Here is an 18,969-nt window from a genome sequence, read left to right as displayed (position 1 = left end):
ACCCGCAAAAAAAAAAAAAAGAAAAAAGAATAAAAATTAGGGCAGGGGATGTAGCTCAGAGGTTGAATGTCCCCAAGTTCTATCCCCAGACCTGCCAAAAAAAAAAAAATAGCTTTACAGGGAAAAAAATATACATAGAGTAAATAGGCAGGTTATACTATACAAAACTTCAGCATGTTTATGGGATACACATTGGAAAGCAAGATGCAAAATTGCCTTGAACAAAATAAAGTACTTTTTTTTTTTTTTTTTTTTTTGGCCATCCCTGGAATGGAACAGACCAATTTTATATTTTATTTGGAAACAGGATCTCAATAAGTTGCTAGTTGCTGTGAGCCTCACTAAGTAGCTCAGGCTGGCTTCGAACCGTTGTGATCCTCCTGCCTCCCAAGTACTGGAATTATAAGTATGCACCACCATGCCCAGCTAATAAAGTACATCTTAAAAGAGTAAAAGGAACATGTTTTCTCTGTTATTTTATGGTAGACATAGTCTTTTTCTGTTTTTTTGAACTAGGGTCTCAGTAAATCCAGAAGGCCTCACTAAGTAGCTAGAGCTGGCCTCAAACCTGTGATCCTGCTGCCTCAGCCTTCCAAGTACTGAGATAACAGGCATGTGTGCCACCACATCTGGGAAAAAGATGTACTTGCTCACTACCTCCTGCAAGGGAAAGTAAACTGAAGTCCAGAAACAAATTTATTTAATATTTAACTATGTGGAGAGTATTATGACTCTGAAAGACAACTAAAAAGAAGTCTTTGGTGTTGCAATCTGAAATGGTTTTAGGAAAAATACTGTAAATTTTACAGAGAATGTAAGGAAAGTGATGGTTTTAGGAACTTGAGTTTCATGTACATAGTTTTGGGATTTAGTTTTAAGTTTTTTCTTCAAGTAAAATCATAAATTTATTTCAGATTAACCAAGTGACTCATGATCAAGCTGTGGTGCTACAAAATGCTCTTCAGATTATTCCTAACCCTTCATCTGAATGCATGCTTAGAAATGTATCGATACGTCTAGCTCAGCAAATATCTGATGAGGTTAGTATCAGACTTTGAAAGTTCTGTGATTCTTTGAGTAATTAAGATTACTCAAAAATAAAACATCACAAATTGAGACTATTATCTACAAATAAGTTGTTGCAAATATTAGTCCTTATATAGTACTTGTAAAAATTTTAATCCAGCCTTTTGAGATAATTTACACTGCATTAATTAGAGCATGTAAAAAATTTTTTTTTATTCTGGTGGTGGTACTGGGGGGTGGAACTCAAGGGCATTCTACCTCTGAGCTACACCCCAAGCCCTGTTTTTTATTCTTTATTTTTGAAACGGTCTCACTAAGTTGTAGAGGACCTCACTAAGTAGCTGAGGCTGGCCGGGAACTGTGATTCTCATGTCTCAACCTCCCAGAAGCTCGGATTACAAAGGTGAGCCACCATGCCTGGCTCTAGCTAAAAACCCACGGGCTTTCTACCTTCGGCTATACTCCCAGACCTATTTTATATTTTATTTGGAAATAGGGTTTCACTAAGTTGCTGAAAGCCTTACTATATAACTGAGTCTGGCTTTGAACCTGTGGGATTCTCTTGTCTTAGCCTTCTAAGTATGGGGATGACAAGCGTACACCACCATGCCCAGCATTAAAAAATTTTTAATCCAGTTTCTTTTTTTGGGGGGGGTGATGGTGGTAATCCAGAGGTATCTCAAGTCCTATTTCATTTTTATTTGAAATAGGGTCTTGTTGCGGGCGTGATGGGGCACGCTTGTAATCTCTGTGCTTGAGAGGCAGAGACAGGAGGATTGCACAGTTTCGAAGCCAACCTCATTGGCTTAAGAGACCCCGTTTTTAAATAAAATATAAAATAGACCTAGTAGTATAGCCCAGAGGTTGAAGGGTTCCATCCTCAGTACCACACACACAAAAAAGAAGGTCTTATTAGGTTTATGGATCTTACTACTTACTGAAACTGTCCTTGAACCTACTATCCTCCTGTCTCAGCCTCCCCAAGTACTGGGATTACAGGACACCACCATGCCTGTCTTAATAGTGTCTTTTGAGATACAATTTTTATTGCATAAACTGGATCATGTTAAGTTTTGATAAATGTTTAAACTTAAATATACTCACGGGACGGCACATTTGTTAGCCTAAAAGGCTTTATTCTGCTCCTGTGCAGTTTATACTATCATCTACCTCTCTCTCTGGGCAACTACTGATCTTGTCATCAAAATAAAAGTTTCTAAATTCTCAAAATTTACATAAAATTAAATATTCTGTACCCTTTTGTCTAGATCATATAAAGCACCATGATTTTGATTATATATGATTTATGTGCTTGTACTTACATACTTGTACTTTTTTGATGATTTTATATTTGTAATCTGTCTGTGAATGGATATTTGGGTTATTCCTAGTTTCTTTATTAGGAATAAAGCTATTATGAAATCTGTCAAGTCAGAATGCTTCTGTGGGTATATCTGTAGCTTTAGAGGAAAGAGTCAAGTTTGGAATGGTGGGTAATCTGCTTTTTTTTGTAATATAAATATTGTTATGAAAAATAGTATAGACCTGATTCGATCTTAACTTCAAACATTCTTTGTGGATGTGCCTATTAAATCTATCTTTCTTAATATTGATCATCATAATAGTTGACTTGATATTGAGAAACCCAAAAATCTACATCTTTTAATTGTATTTTGTCAGTAGTTTTGCCCTTGTTTTTTTTTTGTTTGTTTGTTTTGTTTTTTGCAGACCTCAAGATATATGCCTAGTATTTGTGTAATTAGAGCTATCCAAAAAATTGTCTGGGCATCTGGATGTGGAGCATTGGAGCTAGTATTTGGCCCAGATGAAGAAATTATCAAAATTTATGCTATGGTAAGAAGTATTATAGTTTGTTTGTTTTGTTTTGATTTGTTTTGTTTTTGTGGTGCTGGCAGTTGAACCCAGGAGCATTCTACCACTGAGTTACATCCCCAGCCCTATTTTTTATTCTTTATTTTGAAACAGGATCTCACTAAGTTAGTGAGGCCAGCCACAAATGTGAGATCCTTCTGTCTCAGCTTCTCAATACTGGGATTATGTATGAGCATGCACTACCAAGCCCAACTTTTTTTTTTTTTAAAGGTTGTGTATTACTTAGATGTTATCTCTACACTTTTGACCAGCAGGTTAACTTCTTTACTCTGTGTATTTTGCCTCTGGTTATCAAACCCAGGTTTGTGAGTGTGCTAGGCAAAAAGGCTCTACTACTATTTCCCACATTCCAGATCTGTACATTAACTGCCCCCCCCCACACACACACATGCACAATGCAAACATGTATCATAACAGAGTTCAGTGTGATAGAGAAACATAAGCACAGTTTTTGGTAAGTTTCACTCCAGCTTCTTCACTCCCCTTCCTTACCCTGTACCAGATATTAAGAATGGCATTGGTAATTTTGTATTATGTCAGTTAAAGCATTTCCTGTATCCAGTCTCTCTCCTCCCTTTTAGAGACCCCCCTCTATCATTCCACTGGAAGTTCTTCTCCTTTGTCTGGAGTCCCGTTTGTGTCTTTTCTCTCTAGTTCCCATATATGAGGGAAAACATACAACACACGTGTGTGTGAGTGATGAGATGCCAGGGCCCAGGAGCATTGTACTTCCAAGCTATACTCACCCCAGCCCTATTTTTTAGTTTTTATTTTTGAAACAGGGTCTCACTGAGTTGCAAAGGGCCCACTAAGTAGATAAGGCTTCCACAAACCATGATCCTCCAGTCTCAGCCTCCTGAATACTGGTATTAGAAGCATATGCGACCACACCCTGCTCAACCTTTCTTTCTAGTGACTGGTTGATCTTACTTACATTCTCTAGTTACTGTAGGAATTGGACTATTTTATGTCTTGATTTCATATCATGTTTACCTACTTCTGGTAGCAAATTCTAGTTTTATTTATTTATTTTTTTAGGTCCTGGACCCAGCCTCATAAAAATCTAGCACTACATTCACAATCTTCTGTACATTTTAAAGGGAAAAATAAATAATGTCATTCAATGGCTTTTCGTTTTACAATATTTGAGTGGTATTCTGTTCCTGACAAAAATGTATTAATACATTTTAATGGATAGAAGCATATTAAAAACTTACCTGTTTGAATATTTTAGGATATTTTAGTTGTAGATGTCTTCTTGTGTCTTCCTGAATATCAATTCCTTTTTAAATAAAATGGCATTCTAGTTAGGGTATACAATAGAAATAATCAAAGACTGAAATTGAAATCCAAGTAATTCTCTAGAAGGAATTATGATTGGAGCAAAAATATACCACTCATACAAGAACAAAAAAGGACATTAATTGACTTTCACTTAGTATTCCCTTTTAATCCCTTCAGAATGTGTTTCAGAGAGCTTCAGTAGCTTAAGTGAAGAGTGAAGTTAAATGGTTTTAATGGAGAAGATAATATTAAATGTTACTATGTTTGCAATTTTTTTTAAGTGTACATCTAGGTAATTTGTTCCTGATTAATTTTACAGACTACTAATTTAAATGAGCCAGAGATGGAAGATGAACAACTTTGCTGTGAAGCCTTAGAAGTGATGACATTATGTTTTGCTTTAATTCCAACAGCCTTAGATACTCTTAGTAAAGAAAAATCCTGGCAGACATTCATCATTGATTTATTATTGCACTGTTCCAGCAAGTAAGTGGTTTTTTTAAACTAATGAAGAAAAGGCTGACTTTTATTTAAACAGGAAATAACATTTTCTAGATAAGAAAATTTTTGTTTATTTTGCACAGGGGAATGAACTTCTAAGCTGCACCCACAATCCCACCCCACCGTGTGTGTGTGTGTGTGTGTGTGTGTGTGTGTGTGTGTGTGTGTGTGTGTGTGTGTGTGTGTGTGTGTTACTGATGATGGTAGGTACCCTGGGCCTTTTACTTCCAAGCTATACCTCCAGACCTATTTTATATTTTATTTGGAAACAGGGTCTCACTAAATTGCTGAGGCTGGTTTCAAATCTGTGATCCGACTGTATCCGCCTCCCAAGTGCTGGGATTACAAATGTGTGCCACCACACCCAGCTTCCACCCCCGCCCCCTTATATTGAAATAGTGTCTCACTAAATTACTGAGACTCTGACTAAATTACTGAGGCTGAGCTGGAACCCTTAATTCTTCTGTCTCAGCCTCCCAAGTACAGGTGTGCTCCTCTGTGCCCTCCTGGTGATTTCTTAATAGCTTCTTTCAGCACATACATCTTGCCACTGCTTTCTGACTTCCATGATTTCTGATTAGCAGTCAGCTATCAATCTTATAAAGGATATCTTCTGTATGGTAGATTACTTCTTCCTTTCTCTTTTCACAAATGTCTTTTATTTTTCCCTTTTCTTTTTCTCTCTTGACAGTCTGACCATCTTTTAGATGGACTGTTTTGTGATTAAGAGTTTGTTGTGCGCCGAGCGTGGTGGGCAGGCTTGTAATCCCCGCGCTTGGGAGGCAGAGACAGGAGGATCGCGCAGGTTCGAAGCCAGCCGCGCGCGCTGGCTTAGGAGACCCTGTTTCCAAATAAAAATGTAAAAATAGGTCTGGGAGTGTAGCCCGGAGGTAGAAGGGCTTCCAGGTACCACAGTACCACAAAAAAAATAAAAAAAAAAGTTTGTTGTGCTAATGTAAATAATAAAAATTTATCCATTTGTCTGATTAGTGTTGAGCTAGTAATGTTTTTAAATATTCTCTGCCCCTTCTGCTCCAGTATTGCCTGTATAGTTCTGTTATGGTAGTCCATATGCCTCTTAAGCTTTTTTCACTTTTATTTCTTTCTGTTCTCCTGGTGTATTATTTCAGATGTCACTTCTTCAGATATGCTGAGTCTGTACCTACTCAAATCTGCTTCTCTGCTAATTTGTTTCCTTATATAGTTTATATAGTTATATAGTTTAATTTCTTGATTTTTTTAATTTTCTGTCTATCACTTTGTTTGTATGTCATTTTTTCCTTCCTTTCATTCTCTCTATATATTTAAGGCTCGTTGGTTCTATGTCTTTGTCTATGAAGTTTAGTGTCTGGATTTTTTAGAGATGTTGTCACTTAATATTTTTTCCTTGAATAATTTTTCATGATTCTGGAATTAAGATTTTATGTTAAAATGTGCTACCTTAGAAATCAGATTTTTTCCGATCTCCAGAGTTCTTGGTTGCAATCTATCAGATTTAACTGCATATTTTTAAAATTACTGTTATTCTACCTTAACATTTATATGCTACTTATAAGTATAAGGTGAATATACTTATTCATTATAAACCATTATATACTTATAATGGTTTGCTTATGCATTTTTTCATAAAGTATCCTATCATGAAGATGCCTTTAGTTTTTATACAATCTTAAATATTTGGCGATGTATGTAGATATATAAGTATATAGTAGGGATTGAACTCAGAGGTATGGTACCTCTGAATTATATTTACAGACCTTTTTCACTTTTGTATTTTGCTAATGGTATCATTAAGTTGTTTCTGAAGCTTGGGTTACAGATCTGTGCCACCATACCCTGGTACTTCTTCATTTCCCAACATTTTCAGTCATTGAGTGAGTTCTGTATTATGCAAAACAAAATGAATGTGTTTTTGTTTCTTTAATCCCTAAACAAGATAAGAACAAACATAATAATTTGCAAATAAAGTCTCATTTCTTCTAGAGTCAGCAATCAAATCTCACATTCAGTCCATAGGCTTTCATCTTTTAAAACTTCTGATAAGCCAGGTGTGGTTGCACAACCTAAAAATCTCTCTTTTGGGGAGGCTGAAACTGTTTTAAGTCAAGTCTCAACAACTTAGACCCTGTCTCAAAATAAAAAAGAAAAAGGCCTGGAGGTGTAGCTCAAAGGTAGAATGTCCCTAAGTTCTCAGTAGCAAAAAAAAAAAAAGCAAAAGTTCAGCTGTACTAGAAAGGTGGTGCCAGGCATGGTGGCGCACGCTTGTAATCCCAGCATTTGGGAGGCTGAGACTGGAGGATTGTGGTTCAAAGACAGCCTCAGCTACTTAATGAGGCGCTTTGCAACTCAGTGGGAGGGACCCTGTTTAAAAAAAAGAATAAAAAATAGGGCTGGAGGTGTAGCTTGGAGACAAAATGTTCCTAGGTTCCATCCCAGGTACCTCAAAAAAAAAAAAAAAAAAAAAAAAGGAAAGGAATGGTGGTAAGATAGCACCACAAAATGTTACTGTCTGTTTACTTTTCTGATACTGGAGATTGACTCTAAGTGTATTCTACCTTTGAGCTATACTTGGTCCTATTTTATTGTCTATTTTTTAATTTTTATTTTATTTTTTTATTTATGTGTGCATGTAGTACTGGGGGTGAAACTTGGGGCCTTCTACCTCCGGGCTATACTCCCAGACCTATTTTATATTTTATTTGGAAATAGGGTCTCACTAAATTGCTGAGAGCCTCACTAAGTAGCTGAGGCTTGCTTGGAACCTGTGTGATCCTCCTGTCTCAGCCTCCCAAGTGCTGGGATTACAAGGGTGCACCACCATGTCAGGCCTTTACTGTTTATTTTGAAAACAGTTCTCAATAAATTGTGTGTTGCTATGGCTGGCTATGAACCTCTGATCCTCTTGTCTCAGCATCCCAAGCACTGAAATTATAAGTGTGCAACACCACAGCCAGATTACAAATTTTTTTATTTTAAAGTAATCTTTCTTGATTCATTGTTTTCTTGGTTAATGAAAATCACTGAATTCCAAGTTTCTGTCTTGTTTGTTTAATTTCTATGTAGGGGTTGGAGTTTGGAACTGCCTTCTCTAATTTTGCTGAGTGGTTTTGAAACACCAACTTGTTGTTTTTTTTTTTTTTAATATTTTCATATTTTCTATAATAGCTCATTTTCCAATTTTTAATAAAACTTTTTTTTTTCAATACTGGTGATGGAACCCAGGGTAATTCTACCTCCCAGCCCTATTTTTTATTCTTCATTTTTATTTTATTTATTTATTTTTTTTTATTATTATTTTTTTAGTGGTATTGGGGTTCCTGGAAACCCTTCTACCTCCAGGCTACACTACCAGACCTATTTTTTATACTTTGTTATTTGGAAACAGGGTCTCTTAAACCAGCGCAGCTGGCTTCGAACCTGCATGATCCTCCTGTCTCAGCCTCCCTCACCACGACGCCTGACTATTCTTCATTTTTAAGCAGCATCTCACTAAGTTGCAAAGGACCTCACTAAGTAGCTGAGGTTGTTCATGAACCACAATCCTCATGTGTTAGCCTCGTGAATGCTGGGATTACAAGTGTGTGCCCACCATGCCCAGCTTAATAAATCCTTTAAATAGAAAGCTTAGTCATCTAATTTGTGTTCTCATATGTTTGAGTTTTGTTGTGGGTGGTTATTGTGTGAAAGTTTTTGTTATCAATCCCATAAAATTTTATAAGACATGATTATTTATTGTGAATCACATCTTTTTAAGCCATTTAGGAAATGTTTCACTTACAAGATAAGTAACTGGAAGACAAAACGAGAGAAAAGTCATGTAGGTATACAGCAGAAATAAAGTGTAGGACCCTTGGCCAAACCTGTTCGACATGTTAAAATACTAGCAGAGTCAATATGACTGGACTAAAGGAGCAACTATAGTAGATGTAACATGCATTCTCGCCCTCTTGTGTAGAATTTAATAACTTTTGTAAAGACTTTAAATTGAAATTGAATTTTGATTTAAATATGACTCATAACTGAATGGATATCAAATTGCTATTGGCATATAGTAGACTCCAGGAATGCTACCAAATTTATTATTCATTCTTACAACCCTTGACAATTCTCACACCATATCTCTTGAAAATTGCAAAGTATTAATCACCTGACAAGAAGTCTTTTGAGGAAGACTTTATGTGTGCTATGGTTTCTAAAGATCATAGCAGCAGGATATGGTAGAGGAAAGCTGTTCTGCCCATGGTAGGTAGGATTCAGGGGTGGGGGGATGAGTCAGAGATGCTGAGAAGTGGGATTGGGGAGAGAGAGAGACAGAGTATGTGTGTGTCATAGAGAGAAGGGGAGGGAAGAAAGGGAGAGGGATTATGTTAGAGTACTTGGGAGGCTGAGACAGAAGGATTGCAGGTTTTAGGACAGCCTTAATCAGCAACTTAGCAAGACTCTAGAACCTAGTGAGACTCTGTTTCAAAATAAAAAATAAAATAAGGTTGAGGTTGTAGCTGGAACATAGATTATCCCTGAATTCAGTTCCCACTAACACACACACACACGCGCGCGCGCGCATGCACACGCACACACACACACACACACACTCACTCTTAGATATGATGGTTAATATTATTTCTGAGTTCCATCTGTGCTTCATAAATTAGACTTGTAGGACCTTTTGAAAGTTCTTTGGGTTTAATTTGGGTAAAATTAAGTGAAGAGAAAGCCAGGTATTTAACCTATAATGTAATGAAACTGAACCTTATAGTTCTCTTTTTATTTTTTATTTTTATTGTTTTTCTGTTTCCTTTCTCCTTTGCTCCTTTTCCTCTTTGCTTACTTTTTCCCTCCCTTTGTTCTTTTACATTTTTAATGCTTATATAAAACACTAATAGAGGAAAGGGAAATTTTGTAAAACTTTTATTTCTGAAAATACTGACATAATTGATTAGTGACATTTGGCAAAAAGACAATCTGGACTGCTTTGGAAGACATACATAATACATATGCATTAATATCCACTTATGTACCACATCACTTATTTTTTTTTTTTTCACTGCACTGGGGATGGAACTCAGGGGCATTCAGCCTCTGAGCTACACCCCCTGCCCCATTTTTTATTCTTTATTTTGAAACCAGGTCTCACTGAGTTACAGAGGGCCTCACTAAGTAGCTGAGGCTGGCCATGAACCATGACCCTTCTGTCTCAGCCTCCTGAATGCTGGGATTACAGGCAAGTGTGTGCCGCCATGCCTGGCTTTTAATCTGCTTTTATCTGTGCATTGTAATTATTTGTCATAATGAGATTCAGAGTAAGAGAAAGATACCAGCACACAGCACTTGGTGTGTTTCTCTCAGGATCCTACCCACTTTTTGAACCATGATCCTCAGGTCTCAGCCTCCCAAATGGTGGGATTACAAGTGTGAGCCACCATGCCTGGCTCTCATTTACACTCTTAACTTTAGTTTTCCTGGTATTAAAATTGTCTTACAGCCAGACTTGGTGGCACACACTTGTAATTCCTGCTTTTGCGAGACTGAGACGAGTATCACACAGTTTTGAAGCCAGCCTCAGCTACTTAGTGAGGCTCTCAGCAACTTAGTGAGACCCTGTTTCCAAATAAAGTAAAAAATGGGGCAGCGAGTGTAGCCTGGCAGGAGAAAAGCCTCTGAGTTCTACCCCCAGTACCACAAAAAAAAATTGCTTAAAATATGAAGTTTTTCATGATTTTTCAGCAAGCCAAAGGAAAATTTTTCAAGGATTAGGGTTTCAGTTAGCTGTTTTGCCTTTTCTTACTTGAGGAAAATATGTGGAAGAAGTGTGTAAGTAGTCGTTTTGAATTAGTTTTATTTATACTCTTTCTTGTTCCAAAAGGATCAGAAACAAATAGATCTAGTCAGGAATGGTGACACACACCTGTAGTGTGTATACTTAGGAGGCTGAGACAGGAAGATTGAAGATTCATTTTAGTGAGGCCCTCACCAACTTAGTAAGACCCTGTTTCAAAATTAGAAATAAAACGGGTGGTGGCATAGCTCAGGAATAGGATACTCCTATGTATTAATCCACCAGAAAAATGCTGGCACCCACTTGTAATCCCAGCATTTGGGAGGCTGAGACAGGAGGATTGCAGGTATACAGACAGACCCAGCTACTTATTGCGGCCCACCACAATTTAGAGAGACCCTGTTTCAAAAGAAAGAATAAAATAATAAGAGCTGGGATTGTTATTCAGAGTTAGAATACCCCTGGATTCAATTTCCTGTACCACACACATTAAAAAAAGAAATGCATACACATATACAAATGCATGTAAGACAGGAAGAGAAAGTGAAAATAAATGAATAAGGAAATTGGAATAGAAAAATTAAATAAACAGTTAAAACCAAGAGGGAGGCTGGGCGTGGTGGCGCACACTTGTAATCCCTGCACTTGGGAGGCAGAGACAGGAGAATCGCACAGTTTCGAAGCCAGTCGCACATGCTGGCTTAGGAGACCCTATTTCCAAATAAAAATGTAAAGATAGGTCTGGGAGTGTAGCCCGGAGATAGAAGGGCTTCCAGGAACCCCAGTACCACCAAAAAAAAAAAAAAAAAAAAACCAAGAGGGAGGTTATATATAAAACAACTGGGGGGAAAAAGTGTCCTTTCCATTTGGATCCAAGTTTGTCTCAGGTTTGTGGTCAGCTTCAACAGTATAGTGAGACATGGTAACCTAGCAGGACCCTGTTTCAAAACAAAAAAGGCTGGCAGAATACCTTATTAGTATAATACCCATGGAACATCCCCAGTACCTAAAGAGGAAGGAAGCAGACTAGTGGGCTGGCTAATAGTACTTTACTAATATTTCTAATTTGTTGGGTGACACTTTAACTTCCCTGACGGGCATGGTGGTACACTTATAATCCCAGCATTCAGAGGCTGAGACAAGAGGATTGTGGTTCCTGGACAGCCTCAGCTCTTTAATGAGTCCCAGTGCTACTTACTGAGACCCTGTTTCAAAATAAAAAATAATAATTTTTAAAAAATTGGGCTGGGGATGTAGCTCTGAGGTAGAATGCTCCTGGGTTCCATCCTCAGTACCACCAAAAAAAAAAAAAAATTCCTGACAAATACCTTAAGTTCATCTATTTTTGCTAGTCAAATTTTAATATGTGCTTAGAAGGTATTACTTTTTATTTTTACTATTAATTTATATCCACTGTTAAGGATAGACCAATGTGAAAGTTATTTTGTTATTTGTGAAAATAACACATTTAATACAAAATTTTTTATTTCAGAACTATTCGTCAGTTGGCACAGGAGCAATTCTTTTTAATGTGTACCAGATGTTGCATGGGACACAGGCCTCTGCTTTTCTTCATTACTCTACTCTTTACCATTTTGGGGGTGAGATGTTTTAAATGAATTTATTAGTGTAATTCATTCTTAAATTTGGGAAACAAAAACATATAACCATGGCTTTTATTAAATTTAGCAATCATGATAAATAAAATGGTAGAACTTTTTATATTTATATGATTTTTTTTTACTTATTGCCAGTTACTTACATTTCTCTGTGGATTTAGAAAATTATGTGGCTGATAATGGTGGCCCATGTCTGTAATCCCAGTATAAGAGAGACTGAGACAGGAGGATTACAGGTTTACATTCCAGCTTCAGCAATTTACTGCGGCCTTCTATAATTTAGTGAGGCCATGTTTTCAAAAATAAAATAAAATAGGGTGTAGAGCAGAGGTAGAATGTTTCTGGGTTCAATCCAGAGTAACACACACAAACACACACACACACACACGTGAATTAAGAGCATAAACTTGTGATTTCATGTTGTTTTAATTTAATATTTCAGAGCACAGCAAAAGAGAGAGGTAAACACTCAGGAGACTATTTCATACTTTTAAGGCATCTTCTCAGTTATGCTTACAACAGCAGGATTAATGTACCCAATGTTGAATTTCTTCTTAACAATGAAATTGATTGGCTCAAAAGGATTAGAGTAAGTTATGATTTATTTAATTGTTTGTTTGTTTGTTTTATTTTGGTGGTATGGGGGGTGGAACCCAGAGGCTTTCTACCTCCAGACTACACTCCCAGACCTATTTTATATTTTATTTGGAAACAGGGTCTAAGTTGCTAAGAGCCTAAGTAGCTGAGGCTGGCCTCGAACCTATGCGATCCTCCTGTCTCAGCCTCCCAGGCATGGGGATTACAAGCGTGAGCCACCACGCCCAGCTAGCTATCTTATTTTTAAAAGTTTATGAATGTGAGTACTTGTTAAACAGGAATATCCTAGAATAATTTTTTAAAAAGTGTACTATGAGACATGGAATTGCATAGCTAGTTTCGCTTAAGTGCCTTGGAATTTGAATTACGGATACTTTTCCTTTTCATTTTAGTATCTTACATCCCTTTTTTCCCCAAAATTATACTAATGTCTTTAAAAAAAAAAAAAAAAAAAAAGACTAGAGCCAGGCGTGGTGGTGCACGCTTGTAATCCCAGCATTTGGGAGACTGAGACCAAAGGATCGCAGTTCACGGACAGCCTCAGCTACTTAGTGAGGCCCTCTGCAACTCATTGAGACCCAGTTTTGAAATAAAGAATAAAAAATAGGGCAGGGGGTGTAGCTCGGAGGTTGAATGCCCCTGGGTTCCAACCCCGGCCCTATTTTTTTATTCTTTACTTTGAAACAGGGTCTCAACTGAAGTTGCAAAGGGCCTCACCAAGTAGCTGAGGCTGAGAAACAAGATCCTCCCATCTCTGTCTCCCAAATGCTGGGATTATGGGGGTGTGCCACCACAACCACTCACTTACTGGCATTATTTGACATTTTGCACCAAGTAACTTGTTTTTGTGTGGTGCTATTCTTTGCATTCTAGGATTTTAAATAGCAACCTTGGCCAAAACTACTAGATGCCATAATTCCCTTTTGCCAGATTTGTTAATTCTAAAAGACCAACAAACTGAATGGAAAGAATTGGGAAGATTATATATGCAGTTTTACTAGCTGGGTGTAGTGGTACATGCTAATAATCCCAGGATTACAATTTTAGGGTGGATTACTCTTTAAAAAAATATACATACTTTTTTTGAAGGCTAAGACAGGATGCGGCTCAGTGACAGCCTCAGGTTTTTTGTGTGTGTGTGTCTGGAGGTGGAAGCCAGGGGCATTTGACCTTTGAGCCATACCCCCTTCCCTGTTTTTTTTTTAATTATTATTCTTTATTTTGAAACAGGGTCTCACTAAGTAGCTGAGGCTGTCCGTGAACTACAATCCTCCAGTTTCAGCCTCCTGATTGATGGGATTACAAGCGTGCACCACCACACCCGGCTCAGCCTCAGCAATTTAGTGAGACCCTTTGCAACTCAGTGAGACCGTGTTTCAAAATAAAGAATAAAAAATAGGGCTAGGAGCCAGGCGTGGTGGCGCACGCTTGTAATCCCTGCACTTGGGAGGCGGAGACAGGAGAATCACACAGGTTCGAAGCCAGCCGCACTGGCTTAAGAGACCCTGTTTCCAAATAAAAATATAAAAAATAGGTGTCTGGGAGTGTAGCCCGGAGGCAGAACAGTTTCCAGGAACCCCTGTACCACCCCCCCCAAAAAAGAAAGAAATACACACACACACACACACACACACACACACACACACACACACACACACACACACAGTCTGGGAGTGTAAAAAAAAAAAATAGGGCTAGGGTATAACTTGGAGATAGAATGCCCCTGGGTTCAATACCACAAATTAAAAAAGCGCAATCTTACTTTCCTCCATTCCTCTTTTTTTCTGATTCCCTTTTCCTTCTATACCCATCTTATATATTAGGTCTGTAATATTTTTACTTTGGCAGGATAATGTTAAAAACACAGGTGAAACAGGTGTTGAGGAGTCTATCTTGGAAGGACACCTTGGAGTAACAAAAGAGTTGCTGGCCTTTCAATCTCCTGAAAAGAAGTATCACATTGGATGTGAAAAAGGAGGTGCTAATCTTATTAAAGTAAGTGTGTGTGTGTGTGTGTGTGTGTGTGTGTGTGTGTGTGTGTGTGTGTGTGTGTGTGTGTTTTACATGGAATTGAATCTCAGGAGTTGTATCTCTGAACTACACCTCCTGGCCTATTTTATTTTTTATTTTAAAACAGGGTCTCCCTAGGTTCCTCAAACCTTCAATCCTCCAGTCTTAGCCTCCCAAGTACTAGGATTACAGACCTGTGTCACCACACCTGGATTTGTTAAAGTAAGTTCTAATTTTGGCATTTAATACTATGACCTTTGAGATATTAGCCAGTCTATTTGATTACCTTTTTTTTTTCTTTTTTTTTCTTGGTGCTAGGGATTGAATTCACAGCATTCTACTTCTGAGCTATACAAACCCCCCCCCCATATTTTATTTTTTATTTGGAAAAGGGGTCTTGCCAAATTGATGTGAGCCTCACTGAGTTGGTGAGGCAGGCTTCCCACCTGCAATCTTCCTATCTCATCCTCGTTAGTACTGGAACTACAGGCATGGGTCACCATGCCCAAGTTAATACTGTCTTTTAAGACATTATTTTAACCTTTTTCTTAAAACTTATCTTAGAAAAACTTGTTTCCATAGAAGTAACAATAATTTTGAAGTGTCTGCCTCACTTTAAAGAAATTATTTGAATAATTTTGTAAATAAAAGGTTAGTTAAAATACTAGGCATAATCAATAAGCAACCTTACTTTCTTTTGCTGTTTGATAGATCTGAATGTTAGGGGGTGGATTAATTTTTTAAAAATATACATACATATTTTCCTTTTGTTTTTTTTTTTTTGGTATTGGGTATTGAACTCAGAGGCATTCTGCCTTGAGTCTATACTAGCATCTCTTTTTACTTTATTATATTTTTTATTTTAAAAGAGCATTGCATTAAGTTGCTGATGGCCTTAATTTTTCAGCTGGTTTTAAACCTGCAATTCTTCTGTCTCAGCCTTCCAAATACTGAGATTACAGGTGTGTAACACTATGCTTAGAAAAATTTTTTTCATTTTCTTTTTTTTGTTTGTTTTTTGTTTTGCTTTTGGTGGTACTGGGGATGGAACCCTTCTACCTCCAGGCTACACTCCCAGACCTATTTTATATTTTATTTGGAAACAGGGTCTCTTAAGCCAGCAAGACAGGTTTCAAATCTGTGCGATCCTCCTGTCTCCGCCTCCCAAGCACAGGGATTACAAGCGTGCGCCACCACACCCGGCTCATGTTATATTTCTTATAATGAGGTTTTTTTTTTATCATATTACTCAAGGAAGAGTATAATTTTAATGCATTTTGTTTTTATTTAAAATTAATTTGCCGAGCATGGTGGTACACACTTGTAATCCCAGCATTTGGGAGGAGGATCATGGTTTGCAGGCAGCCTCAGCTACTTGGTGAAGCCCTTTGCAACTCAGTGAGACCCTGTTTCAAAATAAAAAATAAAAAAATAAGGCTGGGGCTGTAGCTCAGAGGTTGTATTCCCTGGGTTCCATCTGCAGTTTGGCAAATAAATAATAAATAAAATAAATTTAAGCCCAGTTTAGTGGGGCACTTTTGTAATTCCAGTACTTCTAAGGCCAAGACAGGTAGATCACAGGTTCAACGAGTCTCAACTGTCTTTAGCAAGATTCTTTTTCAAAACAACACAAAAAATTTAAAAAGCCTGCCGACAGTGTAGTTCAAAGGTAGAATGCCTCTGGATTAACTATCCAGTACCACACACATAAAATTTAATTTCTGTCTGATAAAAGATTACTTAGGCTCTTATTTTCAGTACAATTCTCAATTTTATATTTAAAAATATCTAACCTGGAAAATTATTTTATTAATTATCTTAAATAGTTTTATTAGAATATTTATAGAAAATCCAAAATTATTTGAGATGTAATGTTCATTCATGTAATGTTCATTCATAAGAATATTTTCTTCCACAAGACATTTTTCTAAAATATGTATTTATGTGATATCTTTTTTAATTCCCTAGGAGTTAATTGATGATTTCATCTTTCCTGCATCCAAAACTTACCTGCACTATATGAGAAGTGGAGAACTGCCCGCTGAGCAGACATTTCCAGTTTGTAGTTCACCAGTGACTATCAATGCTGGTTTTGAACTACTCGTAGCATTATCTGTTGGCTGTGTAAGGAATCTCAAACAGATAGTAGACTATTTAACCGAAATGTATTATGTAGGCACAGCAATAACTAGTAAGTAAATTGTAAAATATTTTTAGTTGTTGATATTTTAGTGTTTAAAATTAATGAAATTTCTTGCAGAGAACATTAATAAAGAAAATATTTCAAGTTATATATTAATGTCTTGTTCTAGGTGGTTTAGATATGCATAATAAAATTTAATGATTTATTTAGCTTATTTTATTAAACTTATTTAATAAACACTTAACAATGTTCTTTGATTTTGTGTAAACTTATTAATACATCTATCAGTATATGTAGGTCTAATTGTGTTATCTATATAAGTTGCATTGTTTTGGGGCTTTTTGTTCTTGTTGTTTTGGGAGGTTAATACTAAGGTTTAAACCCAGAGGCATTCTACCTCTAAAGCTACAACCCCTAGCCTGGTTTATATCTTATTTGTAAACAAGGTCTCCATAAACCATGAGAAAATCCATAGCCTCGCTAAATTGCCAAGGCTTTTTTTTTTAATCTGTGATCCTCATGTCTCAGTCTCCCAAGTAGAGAGAGATTACAAGCATATGCCTGACTTATAATCAAATTATATCTCCAAGGTAGTGTTTGAAGGTTAAGGTGCTTTTTGTTTTATACTAAATAGAGAGGAAATACACTGGTGTGTGTGTGTGTGTGTGTGTGTGTGTGTGTGTGTGTGTGTGTGTGTGTGTGTGTGTGTGTGTGTGTGTGTGTTACTGGGGATAGAGCCTAGAGCCCAGGGGCATTGTACCTCCCAAGTGACACCCCTGCCCTATTTCTTCTTCCTCCTCCCCTCCTCTCCCCCTCCCCCCTTTCCTCTTTCTTTCTTTCGCATGTGTCGGGATGGAACCCAGGGGCATGCTACCTCCTAGCTACACCCCCTGCCCTATTTTTTATTCTTTATTTTGAAACCAGGTCTCACTGAGTTGCAGAGGGCCTCACTAAGTAGCTGAGGCTGTTTGCGAATCACGATCCTCTGGTCTCAGCCTCCCCAGTGCTGGGATTACAAGTCTGCGCCACCAAGCCTGGCTGATTCATAATTTTTAAAACTTTCAAATAACCTGGTGTGGTAGCGCATTCTTGTAATTCCCATGCTTGGGAGTCAGAGACAGGAGGATTGCGCAGGTTTGAAGCCAGCCTCGCTGGCTTAAGAGACCCTATTTCCAAATAAAAATATAAAAATGGGTCTGGGAGTGAGGCCCAGAGGTAGAAGGGTTTCCAGGAACCCCAGTATCAAAGGGAAAAAAAAAACTTTGAAATATACTTTGTTGGCCTCACATACATTTGCAGATAGTGATTGTTATTTTCTTCTTACCATTTAATAAAGAAGAAGCCAGATGTTAGTGGGAAGAATACAATTTTTTAGTCCAAACTATTGATCTTACATAGAATTAAAACTAAAGATGCTATAATGTTCTGTGTGTGTGTGTGTGTGTGTGTGTGTGTGTGCGCGCGGGTGCCTGGGGTGAAACACAAGGGTGTTCGACCTCCGAGCTACACTCCCTGCCCTATCTTTTATTCTTTATTTTGAAACAGGGTCTCAGTAAATTTTTATTTAAAGTTCTTACCACAGTCCACAGTGATGAACTGAAGATGCTTCCTCCCCTCCCCTGATACTGGGGATTGAATGGACTCTGGGTAATCCTGGGGTATTCTACCTCTTGAGTTATATCCTCAGCCCTATTTTTTTTTTTTTTTTTTTTTTTTGAGATGGTCTCAGTTGAGGGCCTCACTAAGTAGCTGAGACTGGTTGTGGTGGTACATGCTTGTAATCCCAGCATTTGGGAGCTGTGACAGGAGGATAACAGTTCCCAGGCAATCTCAGCTACTTAGGACCTTTACAATTCTGTGAGACCCTGTTTGAAAATAAACAATAAAAAATAAGGCTGGGCATATAGCTCGGAGGTAGAATGCCCCTGGGTCCATTCCAGTACTGCAAATAATAAAAATTAAAAATAAAAATATCGCAGTAGGGCTGGGATATAGCACTAGTTTTGCAATGACAATGTCCTGGATTCAATTCCTAATACCAAAAATGATAAAGGGAAAAAAAATGTCAAGCTTAAATAAATTCCTAAGTGTTGTAATGATTAAGTTTAATCACTGTTTTA

The 18,969-nt window shown here is 37.5% G+C and overlaps 2 protein-coding genes across 3 annotated transcripts in view; both read left to right on the top strand.

Annotated features, from left to right (window-relative positions):
* Positions 1-18,969, top strand: part of LOC308279535 (F-box-like/WD repeat-containing protein TBL1XR1) — a gene marked incomplete at both ends in the record, with an annotated part of 935,328 nt that overhangs the window by 349,596 nt on the left and 566,763 nt on the right.
* Positions 1-18,969, top strand: part of LOC308279543 (ubiquitin carboxyl-terminal hydrolase 9X-like) — a gene marked incomplete at both ends in the record, with an annotated part of 146,498 nt that overhangs the window by 74,579 nt on the left and 52,950 nt on the right. For both annotated transcript variants that reach the window (XM_080719669.1, XM_080719670.1), the window contains 7 exons: positions 915-1,040; positions 2,755-2,880; positions 4,523-4,689; positions 11,973-12,081; positions 12,542-12,688; positions 14,545-14,691; positions 16,675-16,897. In XM_080719669.1, coding sequence (XP_080575795.1) covers positions 915-1,040; positions 2,755-2,880; positions 4,523-4,689; positions 11,973-12,081; positions 12,542-12,688; positions 14,545-14,691; positions 16,675-16,897 — 1,045 coding nt within the window. The remainder of the gene's footprint in view (positions 1-914; positions 1,041-2,754; positions 2,881-4,522; positions 4,690-11,972; positions 12,082-12,541; positions 12,689-14,544; positions 14,692-16,674; positions 16,898-18,969) is intronic.

The sequence above is a fragment of the Muscardinus avellanarius genome (genome assembly GCF_963383645.1).
Source record: "Muscardinus avellanarius genome assembly, chromosome: Y".
In the NCBI taxonomy this organism is placed as follows: Eukaryota; Metazoa; Chordata; class Mammalia; order Rodentia; family Gliridae; genus Muscardinus; species Muscardinus avellanarius.
This window is presented reverse-complemented; position numbering and strand designations above follow the sequence as displayed.